Below are 20,994 nucleotides of genomic sequence, written 5' to 3'. Positions count from 1 at the left end.
TACATCCCACAACGTTCAATGTATCTCGAATGCGCATAACTTATTTTTTTCTTACTTTTACACAACACTTGGTTTGCGTACTCACCTAAAGTTATGTTGGCTCGACTCGTTGCGACTCCGGCCTCGTTGCGTGCTTCGCAAGTGTACACTCCAACATCGCTGGGTGTAACCTTGGCGATCTTTAATTTGGCCACGTCTTCCATTACCGTTATTTCATATTTCTCCGAAGCGAATAAAAGCACATCGTTGAAGTACCAACTGATTTCTGGGAATGGTGTGCCCTCAATTTTACACTCCAATTCTGTCGGCGCCTCGGGTGTACACATAACTGGACGCAATTTTTCGGTAATGCGAGGTGGTTTGATTTCCTTCTTCTTTTTGCGCACCAGCTTACGTTCTTGTCGTTGCACTTCAGATGTTGTGGTCTCTTCCTTCTGGGGTACCGTTTGATCTTCGATCAATTCTTCATCGGGCAACATATCGATACCCTCTTGGATACGTTTTTGTGTTATTAATTCAAGTTCGGGTAACGGCTGACTATCATCCAGTATGGTACGTCGGGTTTCTTTCTTAACAATATTTGATGTTATCTTCATGTCAATATCTCGACGTACATCGTCCACATCGAGCTCAATTAATTGCTCGGTAGTGATGTACTGAGGACGATTGTCATCAGTCTTTTTAAGTGTAATGGTCTTTTGTGAGATTTCTTGTGAAGATTCTTGGGTGATTATCTCTTCGGCTTCCAGATCCACTATTTCTGCTTCGAGCAGTGTTGGTTGCTCTTCGAAAGATGCATCCTTTAGGCGTTTCGTACGTTTCTTATGAGCTTTTTGTTTGGTGGTAAGTATGTCTTCGGTTGGTGCGACTTCTTCTTCTGGAAGAATTTCTTCAGAAACAGCCACTTCTTTGATCTCGTCAATGGGAATTTCGTCCACTTGATCTTCTTCAGTGATTGGTTCATTGAATGGTTCAGCCATTTCTTCAGATATTTCATCAACTGACGGAGTTGCTTTACGTATTTTGGGTTTCTTTTTCTTTTCTTTCTTTGGCTTCTCGTCCTTGACTTCATCTTCAGCGGGTATAGGTGTAATTTCGAGTTCCTGATCTTCTGGCTGTGGTCGTTCTTCGATTATCAATTTCGGAGCAGAAATTTCTTTGATCGGCTTCTCTGGTTCCTCTTTTGGTTTTTGTGGTATTGGCTTGAGTGCTACTTCTTCTGGCTGTTCCTCGGGTAGTGGTTTCCTTTTACCCTTAGGCCACTGTTTCTCTTCAATAGGTTCCTCAACAGGCTTCTTCTTTTCACCACGTTTCCATGGTACTTGCGGTTGTGGTTCCTTTACAATGGGCTCCTTTTCAATATCAAAATGTTCAGCTTCTTCAAGTTGCACAGGTTCTATATCTGGAATTTCTGGAAGTTCTTCTGTTTTTGGCTTCTTGACTCTCTTTGTCTTTTTCTTTTCTTCAACTATAATTTCTTCATCTTGTTTTTCGACATGTTGTAGAACAACTTCTTCTAGTTTCTGTTCCTCTGGCACTTGTTGCGGCCGCTTTACTGGCTTAAGTTTCACTTCCTCAATCATTTGTTCTTCAGGAATTTCCTTTTTAGTTTTCCTGATGGGCTTGAGGGTAACTTCTTCGACCTTCTCTTCTATAGGAATTGCCGTCGGCTTTGTTTTGGGTTGAGGAGTAGTTTCTGGTATTTCCACTACTTCTTGTAGAGGCTGTTCTTCAATTTCTTGGATCGGTATGTCTTCTTCCTCTTCTTGTTCTACTTCTTCTGTGGGTTGTTCTGTTTCCTCTACCTCTCCCTCTTCAACTGTCTTCTTCTTTGGTTTCTTCTTCTTAATGCGTTTCTTGGTGACCTCTTCGATGACTTCTTCAACGATCTTTTTAGGTACTTCTTCATAAGAATCAATCTCTGTTACTGTTGGTTGTTGCACATCTTCTGAAGTGGAGAGTCTTTTGATTGGCTTCAATGTAACCTCTTCTGGCTTCTCTTGCTCCGGCTTCGGTAACTGCTTGCGTGGCACTGGTTTGAGGGTAACCTTTTCGACCTGTTCAGGCTCTTCTGGTTTGATACTCTTGCGCTTAATTGGTGGCTTGTCCTGTGGGACGGTTTCTTCTGGTTTAAGTTCTTCCTCTATTTGCTCTTCTTCGGGTTGAATTTCTAGAACATCGTCTTCAGTCTTGTCCTTTTTAGGTTTCTTAACCTTTTTGATCTTTCGTTTCTTATCTTCCGTAGTTTCTTCTAACATAATGTCTTCTGTAGTTTCTTCGTCTACTTCTTCTGGAGCTTCAGTTATTAAAATTTCCTCATCCTGCTTCGACTTTGGTTTCTTTAGCTTTCTCTTTGCCTTTTTCTCAACAACATCTGTTGTTTCTACCTCCTGCTCAGTTTCTTCAATCGTTGGTTGTGCTTCTTCTGGTATTTCTTCAATGATTTCTTCTTCTTCCACCTTCGGCTGAGCTTCCAACTCGTCCGCAACACTAGGTCTCTTTTTAATTTTCTTAACCTTTTTCTTCTCAACTACATCTTGTTCTTTTAATTCGTCTTTTTGTGTTTCGATAATTTCAACTTCTTCCTCCTTTGGTGTTTTCGGTTTCTTTTTTCCACGTTCCCATAGTACTGGCTTCTCTTCTGGTTGCTCAGGTTGTGGCTCCTCTAATATGTCCACCACTTCTTCTTGTGCTGGAACTAACACCTCTTCGTGCTTATCTTTAGTAATCTTGGCAGGCTTTTTCTTTCCACGTTCCCACATGACTGGTTCTGGTTGTTCTTCTGTTTGAGCTACTTCTTTTATTTCATCATCAGCCTCCTCAAATGTTTTTGTGGGCTGTTGAGGTTTTTCTACGGCAATTTGTTTCTGCTGTGGTTTCAGTTGAACTTCTTCTGGTTTGGGCGCTTCTTTTGGCTTTTGTCTAGGAGTTGGTTTGAGGACCACTTCCTCCATCTTTTGTTCTGGCTCTTGAGGAATTATTTTGCGAAGAGTCTTCTTTTTAGTTTCTTCAACAATAGCAAGTTCTTCCGAAATAGATTCTTGCTCTTTCCGCACAACATCTGCAATCTCTTGAGGCTGCTCAACAATTTCGTCCACAGCTTCTTCAAATGCTTTTGTGGGTTGTTCTTCCACCTTTTGTTCGGCAAGTTTGCTCGGCTTCTTTTTGCCGCGTTCCCATAAAACTGGTTGCTCTTGTTTCTCTGGCTGTTGGGGCTGTGTCTCTTCTGGAAGTTTATCAACAGCTTCCTCGTATGCTTGGATTGGTTGTTGTTGTTCTATTTCTGCTGTATGTGTTGGCTGTGGCTGTTTGGTTGGTTTAAGCTGTACTTCTTCTGTTTTCGGCATTTCTTTGGGTTTCTGCCTGGGTGTTGGCTTAAGTACCACCTGTTCCATTTTTTGATCTGGTTCCTGAGGAATCACTTTACGTGAAACTTTCTTAACATCTGCTGCAGTTGTTTCTTCTACAATTGTTTGTTGTTGTTGTTCCACCTGTTGCACTTCCTGTGATTGAACCGTCGGTTTCTTCTTGCTACGTTCCCACAATATAGGTTGCGGCTGCTCTGGTTGTTGTGGTATAGCTTCCTCTGGAAGTTCGTCAACAGCTTCCTCGTATGCTTGAATTGGTTTTTGTTGTTCTGCTTCTGCGGCCAATGTAGGCTGCGGCCGTTTGGCTGGTTTAAGTTGCACTTCCTCTGCTTTAGGCGTTTCTTTGGGCTTCTGTCTGGGTGTTGGCTTAAGTACGACCTGCTCCACTTTTTGCTCTGGTTCCTGTGGAATTACTTTACGTGAAACTTTCTTAACATCTGCTGCAGTTGTTTCTTCTACAATTGTTTGTTGTTGTTGTTCTACCTGTCGCACTTCCTGTGATTGAACCATTGGTTTCTTCTTGCCACGTTCCCACAATATTGGTTGCGGCTGCTCTGGTTGTTGTGGTAAAGCTTGCTCTGAAATTTCATCCACTGCTTCTTCATAAGCTTTTGTTGGCTGTTCAGAACTTTCTTCGTCTGCTCTTTTTGGTTTTCCTTTTCCTCGTTCCCACATTACAGGCTGTAGTGGCTCTGGTTGCTGCGGGGTTTCCTCTACTTCAAGTGTGTCTACAGCTTCCTCAAAAGCACGCGTCGGTTGTTCTTCAACCTTTTGTGAAGCCTGTGTGCGTTTCAGTGGTTGAATTTGAACTTCTTCTGTCTTTTGTGGCAATTTGGGTCGTGGCCTGGGGGTAGGCTTTAGTACAACTTGTTCTACCTTCTGTTCAGGCTCACGAGGAGCAAGTATTTTACGTTGGGTAGTCTTCTTGGCTACTTCAACAATATGTTGCTCTTCCTCAATTTGCTGTTGATCCACCAACTGCTGCTGTGCTACCTCAGTGACTTGCCGAATTTCATCGATTTGTTGTTGTTGCGTAATGACCTTCTTTCTACCTCGTTCCCACATGACTGCCGATGGCTGCTCGGTTGGTTTTGCTGGCACAGCCTCTTCGGGTAGTATATCAACAGCTTCCTCGTATGTTTTCAGCTGTTCTGGATATTGTTCAGCGGGTTGTGGCACTTGAGGTTGCACCTGTTTAGGCTGCGACTTCTTTCTGCCACGATCCCATGTAGTGGGCTGTGGTGGCGCGAATTGTTGTTCCTCAGTATCTTGGCGCTCTTGCATTGTAAGTCTGGTAGAATCCTCAACTTCTTGATACTCTTGTCTTTGTCTGGGTTGACGCCATTCGACCGCCTTATCTTCTTGTGTACGCTTCATCATTTGAAGATGCTCATACTCCTCTATGCTCATCATTTTTGTGTCTTCAACAGTAGTGTATTTTTGCTGTTGTAAATTTTGTGTGAGCTGTTCTTGAGTCGTGACCCCTGTCTTTAGTATTGAAGTATCCTCAATTGAAGTAAAAGGTTGCAACGTTGGGACCTTTCGTCCTTGGCGCCAGTTTACTGCTTGCTGTTGCTGAATGATACGTTGAGCCTCAAGCTTCTCACGCTCGGCAACACTCAGCATATTAATATCTTCACTTATGATGTATTGTTGCTTGTGAATATCGGTGACATCTTCACCATACTGTTGGATATCCTCCTTGCGAAGAACTTTCTGTATAGATCCTTTTGAGCTTTCATCCACAGTCATATAGGCAGTGCTGTGAGTTGCGCTGCTCACTTCATCTGTAGTTGTGGTTTGTGCCTGCAGATGGCGTAATTCAACTTCTTCAATTTTGAACTTCTCGATTTCATTATGTACACGTTGTACACTCTTCAATTGTTGACGCATTTCCTTCCATGGAATAGTGCCCTCCTTTTGATGTTTCGTTATTAATTTTTCGATCTGTTCTGTCATCTCGGTAATTTCAATACTCTCCATACTGCGTAGTCGTTGAATCTCTTTGGTTCGTTCGATTTGCTCTTGTTGCGCCTGTTGTGGTGCTTGTTGGTCTGTGAGTATTGGCTGTTCGATCGGTCGTAAGTATACTTCATCCAAATCGAATTTATCTAATTGTTTTTGCACACTTTCGACATGTTTCAATTTGTCACGCATCACTACCCATGGAATGGCTTCCTTTTCAGTCTTGCCAGCTATAATTTTATCAAGTGTTTCGCCAATGCTCATCAAACCTTGATTACGTTGATCCTTAATGGACTTGAGCTCAACTGTAGCTGCCTCTAATTTTTTAATTACTTTCTTTTCGATTGGTGTTGGTTTCAGACTTATAGTTTCCTCAGTCCATGACTTAATTGGTTCCGGTTTGTAACCGGGGAAGAAGGGTTGTTTATCTAAAGAACGACCACGTCTAGGTCGAGATGATTTGCGCCAGGGTACAATATTTGATTGCGGTTGTAATGATTTACTGCGAGGCTTCTTGGTGCGTGCACGTCCCTGATGAGGTGTTTGCCCATTGATGGCCAAATATTGACCATACTGCGGTGCGCCGGGCTGTTGTTGTGGATGAGGGGACTCTGGCGAGCTGTCTTCTTTCCCTGACGATGAGGTTTCATCGTCACCGGAATCGATGGGACGTAATTGATAGGCCGAAATGCGTCGCTCTAGAAATTTCATAAAGTATTATTAGTTATGTATAAAAAAAGTATACATACATTTTTCCAATTTATAGCAAGAAAGTCTAAGCAAGTCCACGTTCATGTAGTATTTAAAAATGAATTCCCTTTAATTGGCTGCGCACAGTGAAAAGAGCAACGTTTTAGTAGCAAATAGCGAGACTGATGTTTGCTTAGAAAATTTTAAATACTTACAAACTTTTTGAATTTTTTTGTCTTCATAATCTTGATAAAAATTGTTTTCAACGTATGATTTTATGTTGTTGTCGATGCCTACAAATATCAAAATACATGATACAAGAAAACAACGGATTCATGGCCCTCTATACAATTTTTATCGAAAATTATGGGAACAGGGAGGTTTGTAACATTATACCCAAGGAATATGCCGTTTCAATGGAGTCGAACAAGAGAGAAAGAGTGATTGGACATGTTGGTTTAAGTGTTTAAGTTTAAGGTTAAAGACGTGGGTAGTATCGTTCACGGTATGTGAAGAAGTAGTTGAGTTTTTGGTCTCTTGACGAATACCATCTACTGCTTGTCGATATCCCGTCAGGGCCAGCGATTAACGTATGTAGCGGGCTATAGAGTGTATCTTCGACGACCTGTTTGTGTAATTCCATTTTAACTTGTTTTGCCCATATTTTAAATAAAGTAGGGCATTTAGTAAGTACAAATTTATTAGGCAGGAGTGAAAAAGCGCGAAAGTTCGAAGGGGTTGCCCCTTACATTCGAATACAAAACAATGCTCTCGAACGGTCACACAGTCTAACTTTTAATGGGTTAAGTACTATCAACGACAGAAAAAAACTCGTCTTTTAAATTCTGCTACAAGCATTTGAAGCGGGAGAAAAATAAACTATTTTATTAACTAGTACGAGTCACAGACTACTAGCGATTGAATGTAGATAAAAAAAGAGCATTTTTATAAATTTTAATTTTATACCTTGATAGTTGATTCGGTTAATTTCTAAAATCTTTGTTCATTAAGAAATATTGCGGCTCGCTTTTGCCCTGAAAAATCTTCACTTTCAGCAGTGTAGTGCCATTAGCCATACTACTCACGAAGTAATCAATTTCTTGCAGGCACGTGTTCGGTGATAATATTATCGGAGCGGAGCGCCTTCGCTTGGGTCCCTAAAATCATTTAATTTTAGCCTTGTGATTCAGCCTGTGGATTATTCGGAGCTATTTCGATGACAGGATTCTTGAATACGACACAGATGACGGACCTCAAAAATACACAGTGACAGGCGGAGTACCGCAAGGCTCGTTTCTCGGGTCCACTTTGTGGAACGCAATGCACGATGGCATCCCCAAAATGGAGCTTCCCATGAATGCGACACTGGTAGGATACGCAGACGATATTGAGTTGGTTGTAACGGGGAAACAAGTCATTGATGTGCAACTCACCTGCAACGATGCGATAGCGAGGATTGAGCGCTGGTTATACCATGCCAATCTCCAGCTAGCTCTTGACGGTAAATGTCGCAGGTCTCAACATCCAGTCCAAGCCGGCTGTACAGTAATTAGGGATATGATTGACTCGCGCATGACCTTCAGAGAGCACTCGGTGAAAGTCAGTACGAAAGGCGCCGTAGCTGCAAATGCTCTAACACGGTTGCTGCCGAACATTGGGGGAGCCCAAGGGGCAAGAAGGAGACTTCTATCTACTGTGACAGACTCCATCCTGTTATATGCCGCTCCCATTTGGTCCCAAGCCCGAGAAACACACCCACGAGGGGCCAGGCAAGTTTGCTAGTAGCCTGTGCATACCGGACAGTATGTGATGATGCAATTTGCGTGATTGCGGGAAAAATTCCGCTGGATATCCGAGCACGTGAACTAAACCGTCTCTATCCAAGGCAAGGTCCCAAACCTACAAGGGGCCAAAAGTTGGTACAGCGAATGGCGTCACTTGACGAATGGCAGCGAAGATGGGATCATTCTTCTAAAGGCCGCAAGAGAACATGAGGAGTTAGCCATTATCTTTTGAAGACAGCAAACTGAGACTAATTTAACTGACAGTAAGTGCATTTCAAAACATTGTAGGGATGCTGTACGCAAGTTTTCCAAGAAAGTATTGCGTACGCTACACAAGGAGGACGCAGAAATGTGAACAATAGAGCTGTTTCAGTACCGGCAGCTGGAGCAAAATATTAACGCACTGTGCCGCGTCTGAACGGAACACTGAACTTCCCGACAAGTGCTAAAGCTAACGTGAAACAGTGTTCCAGAGGAGGTCGACTCATATATACCGAGAACAATTATGGACGCTTGAGTTAACGACTCACGACCATATCATACGCAGACAAGACGGTGATGCACACGACATTACCGCACACTTTCGAAGTTTCATTTATTTCTTAATGGAGGAATGAAAACTACCACCGACGTATAATCTCCATACGTCATAGGTAGAGAGTCTCGACGCAGGTTTCTTTTGTGGTTTTTATCCACAATCACAGATTCACACTCGTTGTAGAGTGCAAATGCGGTCCCGGGGTGGAAGTCAACCGAAGAGGGGAGGTCTGTTTTGGTGGGAGCGTGCCCCAAATATCATTGGCGCGACGGCATCAAGTGAATGTTTCTGACATTTTTATCCTGTGAACTATGTATTTGACGTCACTGGTCTACAGAAACCATTCAAACAAAAATTTGCAGCCCAATAAACCGCTATTCACCCATTACCATCATTCGTGACCTAAGGTATAAAATCTTCAAAAACTATTCGAAAATTACTGCCTATAATGACAGATGCTCCCGTGATTGCTTGCTCATTTCATATTCGGGGTTTTTAGTTTAATTCTAATTAATTCTCGTGTTCATTTGAAAGAAAAAAATATCAATATCCTTTATGAGTTCATTGAATCAATGAAATTTAATTACCATTCACTTGGGCACAAAAAATATAAAATGTGCTACATTTTTACATTTTGAGTAATTTGAAATTTCAAGTTGAAATGTTTTTAGTGTGTCTAATTTTACGATAACATATGACACACATATCTACAAAACGTTTATACAAATACTTGTAAATCATTTCAATTAATTCTACATAAATAATCTCACCTCCCACACAATTTGCGCACAGGTCAGCGGACGTCTGTATGTTTTTGAAAGCCATTTAATATCCAAAAAATCTTAACACTATTTTATTTATCTATTTAGAATTATAAAATACTACAATAAATATTTGAAATTTTTAGCTTCATCACGTAAACAACTTTCTAAGTTACGCTTATTTTATAGGAATTCCAAAATTAAAATCTATTTTGATAAATTGTATCCAATTTGTTCTTGAATTTATTTTATTGTTTCGTTCAAAGTTGCGATAGTTATTAAGCATTTTTATTTAATTTCATATTTTATAGCAAGTTCAATGGACGATTACAAAAATAATATATGATCTAATGGGAAAGGCTCGCTGTTGGCAATCTGTGGTGGCCATGCTGCTTTGGCGGCATCTAACAAATCTACTATTTATTATTTAGTCATTGATGCCAAATCGTCATGGCAAGTTACCAAACGTATTTGCTACTACTACTTTTATTCTGTGGCCGCATGCTAACGTCAATAAGCTACAATGGACCGATAACTCTTTAAGTTGGTTTAACCCAGGCTATAATCTATGCAGCGGCGTACACTTGAACGCTTCCATGTTCGATGCGCATCAAATAAGAAAAAACAAGTTCCGATCTGTGGTGCACGTCTTGGTATTGTGAAGGGTCGGAGGGTTTTATGAGAAACTTTTTCATCGTAAAAATACAAGTTTCTATAAGGGGGGAAAAAATACTTTTCGTTTCAGATGTCCTGAAGAGCCAAAATCCTGTTGACAAGCCTTTCTGTTTTTTTAAGATGCTTACTTACAAAAAAATATGTCAAAAAAAATTATAAATATCATATCAAATATCATAAATAATAAAATCAGAACGATCGCATTTTATTTTCTTAAAAAAAATTCGCAAAAAATATCTATAAAAATGAGTATTTGACCAGACTGCTACCTTGAAACATTGGCTCCCTCCATTTGTGGAAAAACACCAAAAACCGTGAAAGCGTTGGTAGTAAGGTAGTAAGGTAGTTCGGAACTGCTTAAGAGGTATGACCAAACCCTGCATTGACATGATTTTAATTTTATTACGAATGTACGTACAAGTATATTGTACATTTTTTAGAGATACATACATATAACCATAAATTAGCATACGTATATAAATTAATATTTGCACTAGGGATGTTTAAAAAAGATCGGTGTTTCCATAAATTGGTTTTTAGTTATTTGGTTAATCATTTTTTCACTCTTTTTTTTACTTTCAGCTTTAATCTTTTTTATTTATATACAAGGTGAAGTGCAAAATAAACAAAACTGAGCTAAATATAGAAACGACAGGAGCTTTTTTCTGATAATTTTGAGTGTATTTATTTAAAATAGTCCCCTCTGGCCTCGATACACTGTTTTGCGCGATCTAAAAGCTTTTCGAAAGAGTGTTTCAGGTCAATGACCGGAATGTCTTTCAGGATGTCGGTACAAGCCTTTTGAAAGGCCTCTATGGACGCAAAACGTTTTCCTTTCATGACGAAATGTAATTTTCCGAATAGTTAGAAGTGACACGGAGCTATATCAGGCGAATACGGTGAGTGATTGCTGGGTATAATGCGATTTCTAGTCAAAAAATCAGTCACAAGAATCGATGAGATGGTGCATTTTCATGCAATAAACGCCAGCTGCCTCCGTCGCAGTATTCAGTGCGAATTCGAGAAATGCGACGCAGCGTTTCAAAACGCCATGATAGAAAATTGCATTCGCAGTTTGGCCCATTGGCACGAACTTCTTGTGGACAATTCCTTTGGAATCGTAAAAACAAATGAGCATCGACTTGATTTTTGACTTCTCCAAACGCGTTTTTTGAGTGATGGCTCGTCTAGGGCCTTCCATCCGGCACTTTGAGGCTTAGTTTCAGGTTTATGTTGGAAATACCACGTTTCTTCACCAGTTACAATTTAACAGTTATAAAGGAAGTTCTCGTCTTTCCTCGCCTCTTTAATGAGGTCTTTCGAATGTTGAATTCTGAGCAATTGTTGGTCCTCAGTTAACTGTGCGGAATAAAACGTACACAGACCTTTCGTAAGCTCAAATGATCAGTTAAAATGCGGTAAACCGATGTTTTGGAGATATTCAATTCTGATTCTGATACCATGAATTTCAACGATGATTTCGGTTCAGTTTTGATAAATTTACGAACAATTTCGATGGAGTTTTCGGTAATTACTTATTTTGGGCGGCCTGTATGTTCATTGTCATTTATGTCCTCACAACCATCTCTGAAGCGTGAAAACCACTCATGAACTCTGGCACGAGATAGACAATCATCGCCATCAACTTTTTGTCATCAATTCAAATGTTTCGGTAAACGTTTTACCGATTTTAAAACAAAATCTGATATTAGCTCTTTGTTCGAAACTCATTTTTGTACCGATGACACAAACATACTGACACTTTAGACGCAAAAGCTTCGCTTCCACTGAACCGAATGTCACCAATCTTTCACTGGAAGTCAGCTAGAGATGTATGTAACTTCCAACGCACTAACTCATTAAAAAGATGGCGCCATCAAAAACATTTTTATGACGCCAGTCTTGTCATGGCGTAACAAAAACTTCAAAGTGACTACTAATCTTTTTTTTTGCCGATCTGGTAATTAAGCAGTTGATTGTGAATTTGGTCTTTTGACTGATCTAGCAATATGGTCTGCTGACCAGCCATCACAATCAAACCACAAAAAAAAAAGAATATTGCCTTTGACTGTTAAGAAAACGAAAATACCATTCAAAACTATTAAAATGATGGCGCCTACCAAAAAGAGAAGAACGTTGTGGCTACATTTCGCAGCAAAAACAGCAAAAAAAAAATTAAAAAAGGAACAAATAAAAGTAATAACTTGCTATTCTCAAATAATATGTATTCATACATTTAGCAAACTTAATTCGATTTCGATGAGTTTTTAGTTTGATGTGTTTTTTATATTTTGGGTTTTCCGTAAAAAAAAAAAAGAAAAAGATCAGGTTTTCAATCCAGATTAAAAAAAAACTTATATAAGAAATAGCGATTAATCGCAATCCGATTTTTCGAAAAGCGTGCCCATCCCTAATTTGCACACGTGAGTGACTTAATATTTATTTCATATTAAAAATATACCTATGTATGTGTACATGTTATATAGACAAAAGCAAATATAAGCTAATGTAGATACATAAAATCCACATATACAGGGTGTCTGTGAGAATTTAAAAATAGTAGCATGACTATTTGAAAATTTTTTATTAAAAAGAAAAAATTTTGTTTCAAAAGCAAATCGAATTGCTCACTCGGCCCAGGTAAGACATTATTAGTCCATTTACTAAAATTAACTCTGAGACATATTGTAGATATATGTAGGTATATACATGTATATACAACAGATATATTCTATGTGTGATATATCTACATATATGTATGTAGAAGTGGTTTATAAACATGAATTATGTATAAAATTATGATTCAATATTTTTCATCTCACAGGTGGCCAATAAGCCAAATTTATAGGGTGTTATATGTATATATTTTGGGCATTTAGGTGTATGCAAATAATTATTTAGTTTATTTAGTAAACCAATGATGTCTTCATTTATGCGTAATTGCATATGAATTTTCATATGCAGCTAAAGGTGGCTGCAGTTGGATTGGTTGCCAAAAAGTTATTATTTCTAAGTACATCGCATATTTTATATTTTATATTATACACAATATTTCATGGCCCTTGAATGAGAATTTAAATTTGAAAATAATTTTTTTTTTCGATGCAAAAATGTATGACCATTAATGTGTTATTAAGAAACATTTCTCTTCAAGTTCATCTGCCTGACATACTCGTATTTATGAGATGCATACTGCTTTAGGCTGTTAACTCAAGCATTCCAACTGTATAAATCATTGGCACAATTTCAGATATCTTAACCTTTTAGTAGCTTTTCTAATTAGAAGTGTCAGCCAGAGCAGATATTTATATATTTATATTTATATACAAGTTTGTTGACACCTAATTTGCAATGAAAAACTGATATCAGCAACAATAATGGCAATTTAAAATGATTTTTAGTTTAGCTGCTAAGTTTAACTGTACAAGTATAAGTGTATGTTTGTGCTTTTAGCATTTTCCTCTAACTAAATCTTTCTTTGCTATTTTTTCTATAATTCATCTGTTTGCATCTGATGGAATTGTTATCCATACCCCATAGCCAACATCATTCTCGCTCGCTTTTAAAGTTAAGGGGTTAGGTGGGTTTCAGAGGTTGAAAAAAAGAAGATTTTGACTATTTTTTTTTTAGTATATAAAATCATATATTTTATTTAAGCAATTCACTGTATCTAAGATACATATATAAACAGTATTTTGTGAAATTTTTATTTAAAAATTTCGAAAACTCAGCCGTTGGTACCTCATCTTCCTTGACGTCTAAAAAAAAAATGCTCTTGCCGTGGACAGCATAGCTCATTATTGGTTCATCTAAAATCAGAAAACTAAACGGATTTCGTTAGTACATGGATAAATCTCGTTGTTGTGCGAAGGAAAAAAATCAAAAAAATCAAAAATCAAAAAAATCAAAAATCAAAAAAATCAAAATTTGAATTTATGACAGGCTTTGAACCAAAAAACACATCTTTTAGTGAAATTTTCGACATACATTGGCTAAAAAAAAATTGTTGTAATTAACAAAAAAAAAAATCCTTCGTTCAATAACTAGATAATGTTATTTCAAAGATTTGTACAAAATTTGAACTAAATCGCTTCATAACTTTTCGTGTCCACCGACTTAAAAAATGGAGTTTTGAGATAAACACGTATACGAGCGAAGCGCTCAACTGACGTGGCCTAATGGGCGGAACTTCTGAAGGGTCTATCTCTTAGAATTTTACTCGGATTGACTTAAAATTTTAGGAGAGTATTTTAAACATACTGTACTATTTAATGAGACAAAAAAACAAAATTCGATTTTTTGAAATTTTCAAACCCACCTAACCCCTTAAGTGATGTACCCACAAAATAATACCTACATACATTTAATAATGATTAGAATTTCGAGTACGCAAAAGGCGGATGTCGTAGTCGAATGGTTAGTGCGTGACTACCATTTGGAAGTGCATAGGCTCGAATATCCGTGCATGAAATACCAAAATGATAGAACAAGTTTTTTTTTTAATAGCGGTCACCCCTCGGCAGGTAATGGCGAACGGCAATTTCTGCCATAAAAAAGCTCCTCATAAAAAATATCTGCTGTTCAGAGTCGGCTTGAAATTGTAGGTCCCTCCATTTGTGGGACAAAATCAAGTCGCACACCACAAATAGGAGAAAGAGTTCGGCCAAATACCCAAGTTTTAAAATTGCTGTCATATCAATGCTTAAACCTTAGTAAGAAAAATCGATAAATTTCTAAATTGTCTGATATTGTTTTCGTAAGTGTTTTCGAAGCGTAGTTCTTGCGACTGCGGTGATATTTTTTGTGTTCGCCATGATAGAATTGGAAATCTTGGCAGTGTTGCAGTGTACTCGTATGTCAAAAATGCTATTTCATGTAGAACGATTTGTGCGTCTCCAATTACCAGTACAGTTGAATACATTTTTGTTGAAATCCTCACATCATTTTTACAGGCTATGTTAGCGACATTCTTGATAACTTTGCATTGCCTTATCACAGCATAACCACATCTATTTAGAGAAACTATGAAAAACCTATGACATTTACCCTTCCACATTTCTCCGTTCACTCTTTAAGACTCTTGCCAATACGTTTTTGTCAATGAACTGTCTAGCGTTCAGCCCATACTCGCAGATAGACAAAGTTTTACGATTGACAGAACCTCCGTGCTCAGAAGTAGCTCTTCCGTGTCTCTGATTCCTTGTCACGGAAAGAAGGGAAGGATTCTTTTGGGTAGAATATGAGAGTATAATCACGCTAGCAAGCCGTAACTGTGTGCGTTTTTCTTTTCTCAGATGCACAAAAAAGTTTCAAAGGATATTTTTATTTTTGTGAATTCGAGGTTATTTTTAGCACTTCTCGTACATTTTTAAGCAAATTTTTTTATCTTTGAAGTAACTTTATTGAACTCTACCAAATTTGGGACAAGTATACTTACAATGCATCTAGTGTAATTTAGCCTGAATATGAAGCCAGAAATTATTGAACAGCGGAAGCTATCACTTTTCCCAACTTATATTTAGCGCATGCATTTCGGCTGAAGGGGCTAAAGAAGTTTAGTTTTTAAAGTCCAAAAATAAATCAAGTCAATATTTGATATTTTACATTGGTCAACCTCGGCTGGCCAAACATCGGCTATTTGGAACGGCTTTTTAGAGGAGCAAAGAAAGTATTCGATATACTTGAGCTCTGTCTCTAGTGAGACTCCGAACACGGCGGTCATATAGCTAGATGGACCCCACAACTACTAACAATTTTAAACTTTGCAGGGAAGCCCATTGTACTTGAACGATACTTAATCTATCAAATCCTATCTTCGATACTTTCTGCCAGCAGCCATAATCTTCTGGATTAACCGAGACATTAGATAAGTGCCGGAATCCAGGGCAGATTGTTATTGTGTAGTAAAGGAAGTTATAAAGTTTTTATACATAGGCCTCTTTTATTCGCCACTTCTTTGCTCGCTATCTCTCTGGTCGAATTACTTGACAAAAACTTTGAGTGTGAAAGCAACAACAAAGTTATCGAGCAAGATTCGCCGCTAACGAGTTTTATGAGGTATAACCTGGTATAATTCACTACCTTACAAGCACATCACATCACACATCATTTTATATATATATGTATATATATAATTGGCGCGTACACCCTTTTTTGGGTGTTTGGCCGAGCTCCTCCTCCTATTTGTGGTGTGCGTCTTGGTGTTGTTCCTACAGTTTCAAGCCGACTCCGAATGGCAGATATATTTCATAAGGAGCTTTTTCGTGGCAGAAATACACTCGGAAGTTTGTCATTGCCTGTCGAGGGGCGACCGCTATTAGAAAAATGTTTTTCTTAATTTTGGTGTTTCACCGAGATTCGAACCTGCGTTCTCTCTGTGAATTCCGAATGGTAGTCACGCACCAACCCATTCAGCTACGGCGTTGCTCATTTATACCAGTTGCTTCTTTTATTCGCCACTTGCTGACGCTTGGCGAAAAGAAGAGGCCTGTAACTCGCGTTGATGGTAATCGATCTTATAGGTTTAAGGGGGAAGTCTACTGTGACAAGGGAAAAAACAGGCTTATTTTCCGGATTTTATTTCTAACAAAATATTGCTCGTACATAAAATCTATTTAAACTCTTATCTTTATTATATATTTAAGTTTTTGAAAAAAAAATTTTAAGTCAAAATATTCAAAATGTCCGCTGTGGCACTTCTGCAAGCGCAGGTCCGCTTTTCTTAGGTGCCTAAACGGTGTACATGAAATCTTACGTTTCGGTGATCTAAAACAAAAAAAACAAAATATTGTTATCATATACATAGTATTGACTCTCGTCTGACGTAGGATTATGTCGATAAAAAATTTTGGCGTTGAAAAAAAAAATTCTTGAAATTTTTTTCTTTTTTTTTGCCTAAAATTGATGTTACTATTGTTTATAACAATTTAACAAATAACGATATCAAAAAAATCCTATGTCAGACGAGAGACACTATTACAGAGAATATATAATTAAATTTTTAAGCTGATTCATTTATCAGAACTCGAGATATCGTGTACACCGTATACAAAAACTTAGTTTCGAGAAAAATGCGTTTAAAGTTTCAGTATTAGCAGGTACGCGCTTTGGAGCGCTTCGGGAAAAGGTCGAAATTTCAACGAAGAAAAATTTAGCCAGTTGTAACACATATTGTACCTTATTTAAGAGGGTTCAAAGTATTTTTTAAGCTAATAAAAAAAAAATCAATTTTTTGAAAAATTCACAGTAGACTTCCCCCTTAATCAAGGTTGACTGCCTAAAACGCAAGTGAATTTTAAAGTACAGAGGTCGATTAAGTTCACCAAATTTAGTGCCATTTCTTCTTAACAGTAATGTGGAGTTTTTCTCAGGTAGTATCTTCATGACCTTTAAATAAAGAGTTTTCTAATAACAGGTGTTATTTATTTATATCGAGAGATGGTTAACGATTTTTTATGGCGGGAATTGGATCGTATTGATCTGGACAATGTTTATTTTCAACAAGACGGCGCTACGTGCCACACAAGCAACGAAACCATTGCTCTTTTACGGGAAAAATTTCCGGACCATGTTATCTCTCGAAGAGGTGATCACAATTGGCCACCGAGATCTGGTGATTTAACACCTTGTGACTTTTTTCTTTGGGGCCACGTAAAAGAGAAGGTCTACGCCAACAGCCCAGGGTCGATTAAAGACCTCAAAGATGGAATTCGTGAGGCTATCAAGGACATAGGGCAGCCACTTTGCAATTCGGTAAACTATTAACGGTATACCTTCCTCTTTAAATAAATATCCGACCATTCATGTGTAGGACAACATTAGAACGCTCACTATAAAAAGGGAGTAGTTTGGCGAAAACTTATGAAGATTGAATGCATCACTTATTCTAAAATTTTTTTCCACACTCCCTAAGTTCGAGTTCTGGTATTAAAATTTTGTAATAAACGAAGTAAAAATGTTTTAGTGTTTTCAGCTAGATGTCTTTAGGGGACCACATCTCACGATGAATACATTTCGTTGGGTTATACTATAAGGGGATTTTAAGATGATGAAAAACAAGTTATTTGACAGTCGGAAAAATCGAAGCAGTCGGGCAAAAAAATTAGTGCTGTTTGTAGACTCAATACAGTATCGAATGCAACAGCAGAGGGTTGATTTCGTGTTGTGGGCCAATTATGGAAAATGAAATAATGGAAACTGTGAAGTCGGACCGGCATACCATATGAGCATTTATTCCATTGCCAAGTAACTGAAAAATAGTCAGGAAACTATTCGGATAAGAATAGCTATAAATATATGTACATATGTATGTGTTGATTTCATCGTCGAAACGAAAAGAAGAAAGTTCACCTAATATTTATGTTGCTAAATTTGAATGCCCAAAAACTCAAAAACATTTGTTTAAGTCTAAACTAAATATAATATAATTCTTTCTACAGAAACACGTACTATACTATATTGTAAATATGCATATGTGTATGTATATGTATGAATGTACATATGTTTATGTATGTACATACATAATTTATGCTTCCTCTAAGATTTTTCTCTTCAGCATGTACTGGTACCTATGTAGTTGAACATTTTATTTTCAAATCTAAAACCATTAAAACCCTGTAGACTGCTTGTTCCCTATTCGTAAATACAAAAATAATTCTGTGACCCCATTTGCGACTTGAAATATTGTCTGTTGCGTTACATTATGCATTCATGTATGCAATCAGATATATTGTATGTACACATATACATGCGCAATTACTTAAGCATATTTATGGTTGCGTGTATGTATGCATGTTAGATTGCTCCAATTTCAACATAAACATTTTACTTGAATTTTAAAGTTTTTTGAGAAGCTGCACACCCAGTCTGCAGCATTATTTTTCTACATTTTTCTAGCTTGAATTTTTTAATTTTCGTTCTTCCCATTTGTAAAAATGAGAAAAAATAAAATACGCTGACACCATTAATTAGTTTTTGTCGTATTATTAGAAGTATTTTGTATAAGTCTGAACTAAAACAATAATCTCCATACATGCTCGAACAAATGTACATACATACATATTTATATATGTGCAGACAAAATATGAATAATGACAGTTTTCATTACCTAAAAATAGCGTAGTCCAGGTGCTTAGATTTTTTTCCCATTTTTTTTATTAATCTTTTTCCACATAATCTTACATATTCAGATACCACTAAAGCTAAATACAAATTGAAAAATTTTAAGCAAAGTTTTAATGCCCATAAAGATGAATAACTGTTTTTTGGGATTTTTCTATAGATACATTAGATTCTATTGCAACTGGAAAGCAATGAGGAAGCAAATTATTTAGATATTTACATACATACATATAATATGTAAAAAGTATCAAATATTTATTATTCATTCAAATACATATTTACATATGTATGTATATACACATTGTCTTAAAAGTAGCCCCTTCCTATATAAAATACTTACAGGCATACATACTTATTATGCTTACAAATAATCGTGTTGTGAAAACATTCTTTCAATTTCCAATAGGCTACAACTTTTTCCGCATTTTTTCCTTTATGCCTTACATCGGCTGAAAACGAGTGCCTCGAAATGGTAATTTGTGTTTTGGAAAGAGAAAAAAATCAGCGAAGCCCTGCAGGTGTGGTATAAAATGTGCCTAATTTTTGGACGAATGGTTGCGAAAAATATGTATTAGGTGCGCAACTAAGTTCTCGCTGTTTGTCAATAGATGCCGCCAGCTGTGTGTGCAAGTCGATTCTAACATAACCTAAACGTCATAAACCAAGCTTAGACATATGGTAACCAAACTGCGGCGACACATTAGTGATTTTGTTTTGGTATCATATACTTTTGGTTTTGTGAAAATGTCTGATTTTGTGCCGAATAATCGTCATTTGCGGGAAGTGTGGATTTTCCTCTTTCATTCGAAAAAAATGGTGGCTGAAGCGCATCGAGAGCTACAAAAAGTTTATGAAGATGCTGCTTTAAGTGAAACAACGTGCCGAGATTGGTTCTGTCGCTTTAAAGGAGATGATTTTAATGTTGACGACCGTCCACGTGAAGAAAGGCCAAAAACCTTCGAAGACGCTGAATTGGAGGCATTGCTCAATGAGGATCCGTGTTAAGCGCAAGAAGAGCTTGCTTCAGTATTAGGAGTTACCCGTCAATCCATTTCCAAGCGATTGCATGCTTTGGGAATGATTCAGAAACAGAGAACTTGGGTTCCATATGAGTTAAAACCAAGGGATGTTGAACGTCGTTTTTTCGCTTCCGCGGCAAAAAAGGAGGGGTTTTCTTCATCGCATCGTGACGGGTGATGAAAAATGGATTCACTACAGCAATCCAAAGAAAAGAAAGTCATGGGGACTGCCCGGTCATGCTTCTACGTCGTCGCCTTGGCCGAATATTCACGCTGCGAAGGTTATGCTATGTATTTGGTGGGACCAAGTTAGTGTTATTTATTATGAACTGTTAAAACCAAGCGAAACCATCACTGAGGATCGGTATCGACTTCAATTGATGCGATTGAGCCGAACACTGCGCGAGAAGCGGCCGCAATACGCAGAGAGGTATGAAAAAGTGATTCTACAGCATGACAACGCTCGGCCTCACGTTGCCAAACCCGTTAAAACCTACCTGGAAACACTGAAATAGGAAATTCTACCTCACCCGCCATGTTCTCCCCCGTCCGATTATCACCGATTCCGATCGATGGCACATGGTCTAGCTGACCAGCAGTTCCATTCATATGAAGACATCAAAAAATGGCTTGTTCCGTGGATAGCCTCAAAGGATGGACAGTTTTACCGCGACGGTTTGTTACGTTTCAATAAAGGAAAAAAATATATATTTGGGCTGAAAAGCAACCCAAAGCCATTCAAGAAGAGCCATTACATCCACTGAAAACAACCGTTTGGGCTGTAGGAATCATCGACCCATATTTCTTCAAAGCCGAGGCTGGTGCCAATGTAACCGTGAATGGCGAACGCTATCGCGCCTTGATAAACGACTTTTTGATACCAGAAATTAAAGCAAGTGATCTCTACAACAATTGGTTCCAACAAGATGGTGCTATTTGCCATACAGCCCGAGAAACAGTGGATTTACTGCGTCGTCGTTTCGGTGAGCAATCCCAGTGGATTGGCCACCAAGAACATGCGTTATCACACTTTTGGACTTTTATTTTATAAACCCTCTTTAATTGAAGCATTGG

The 20,994-nt window shown here is 38.0% G+C and overlaps 1 protein-coding gene across 1 annotated transcript in view; it reads right to left on the bottom strand.

Annotated features, from left to right (window-relative positions):
• LOC129240323 (titin) overlaps nucleotides 1–20,994 on the bottom strand; it is a 149,096-nt gene that overhangs the window by 80,147 nt on the left and 47,955 nt on the right. Inside the window, exon 16 of the mRNA XM_054876062.1 lies at nucleotides 86–6,031. Coding sequence (XP_054732037.1) covers nucleotides 86–6,031 — 5,946 coding nt within the window. The remainder of the gene's footprint in view (nucleotides 1–85; nucleotides 6,032–20,994) is intronic.

This window comes from Anastrepha obliqua, chromosome 3 (genome assembly GCF_027943255.1).
Source record: "Anastrepha obliqua isolate idAnaObli1 chromosome 3, idAnaObli1_1.0, whole genome shotgun sequence".
Taxonomy (NCBI): Eukaryota; Metazoa; Arthropoda; class Insecta; order Diptera; family Tephritidae; genus Anastrepha; species Anastrepha obliqua.
This window is presented reverse-complemented; position numbering and strand designations above follow the sequence as displayed.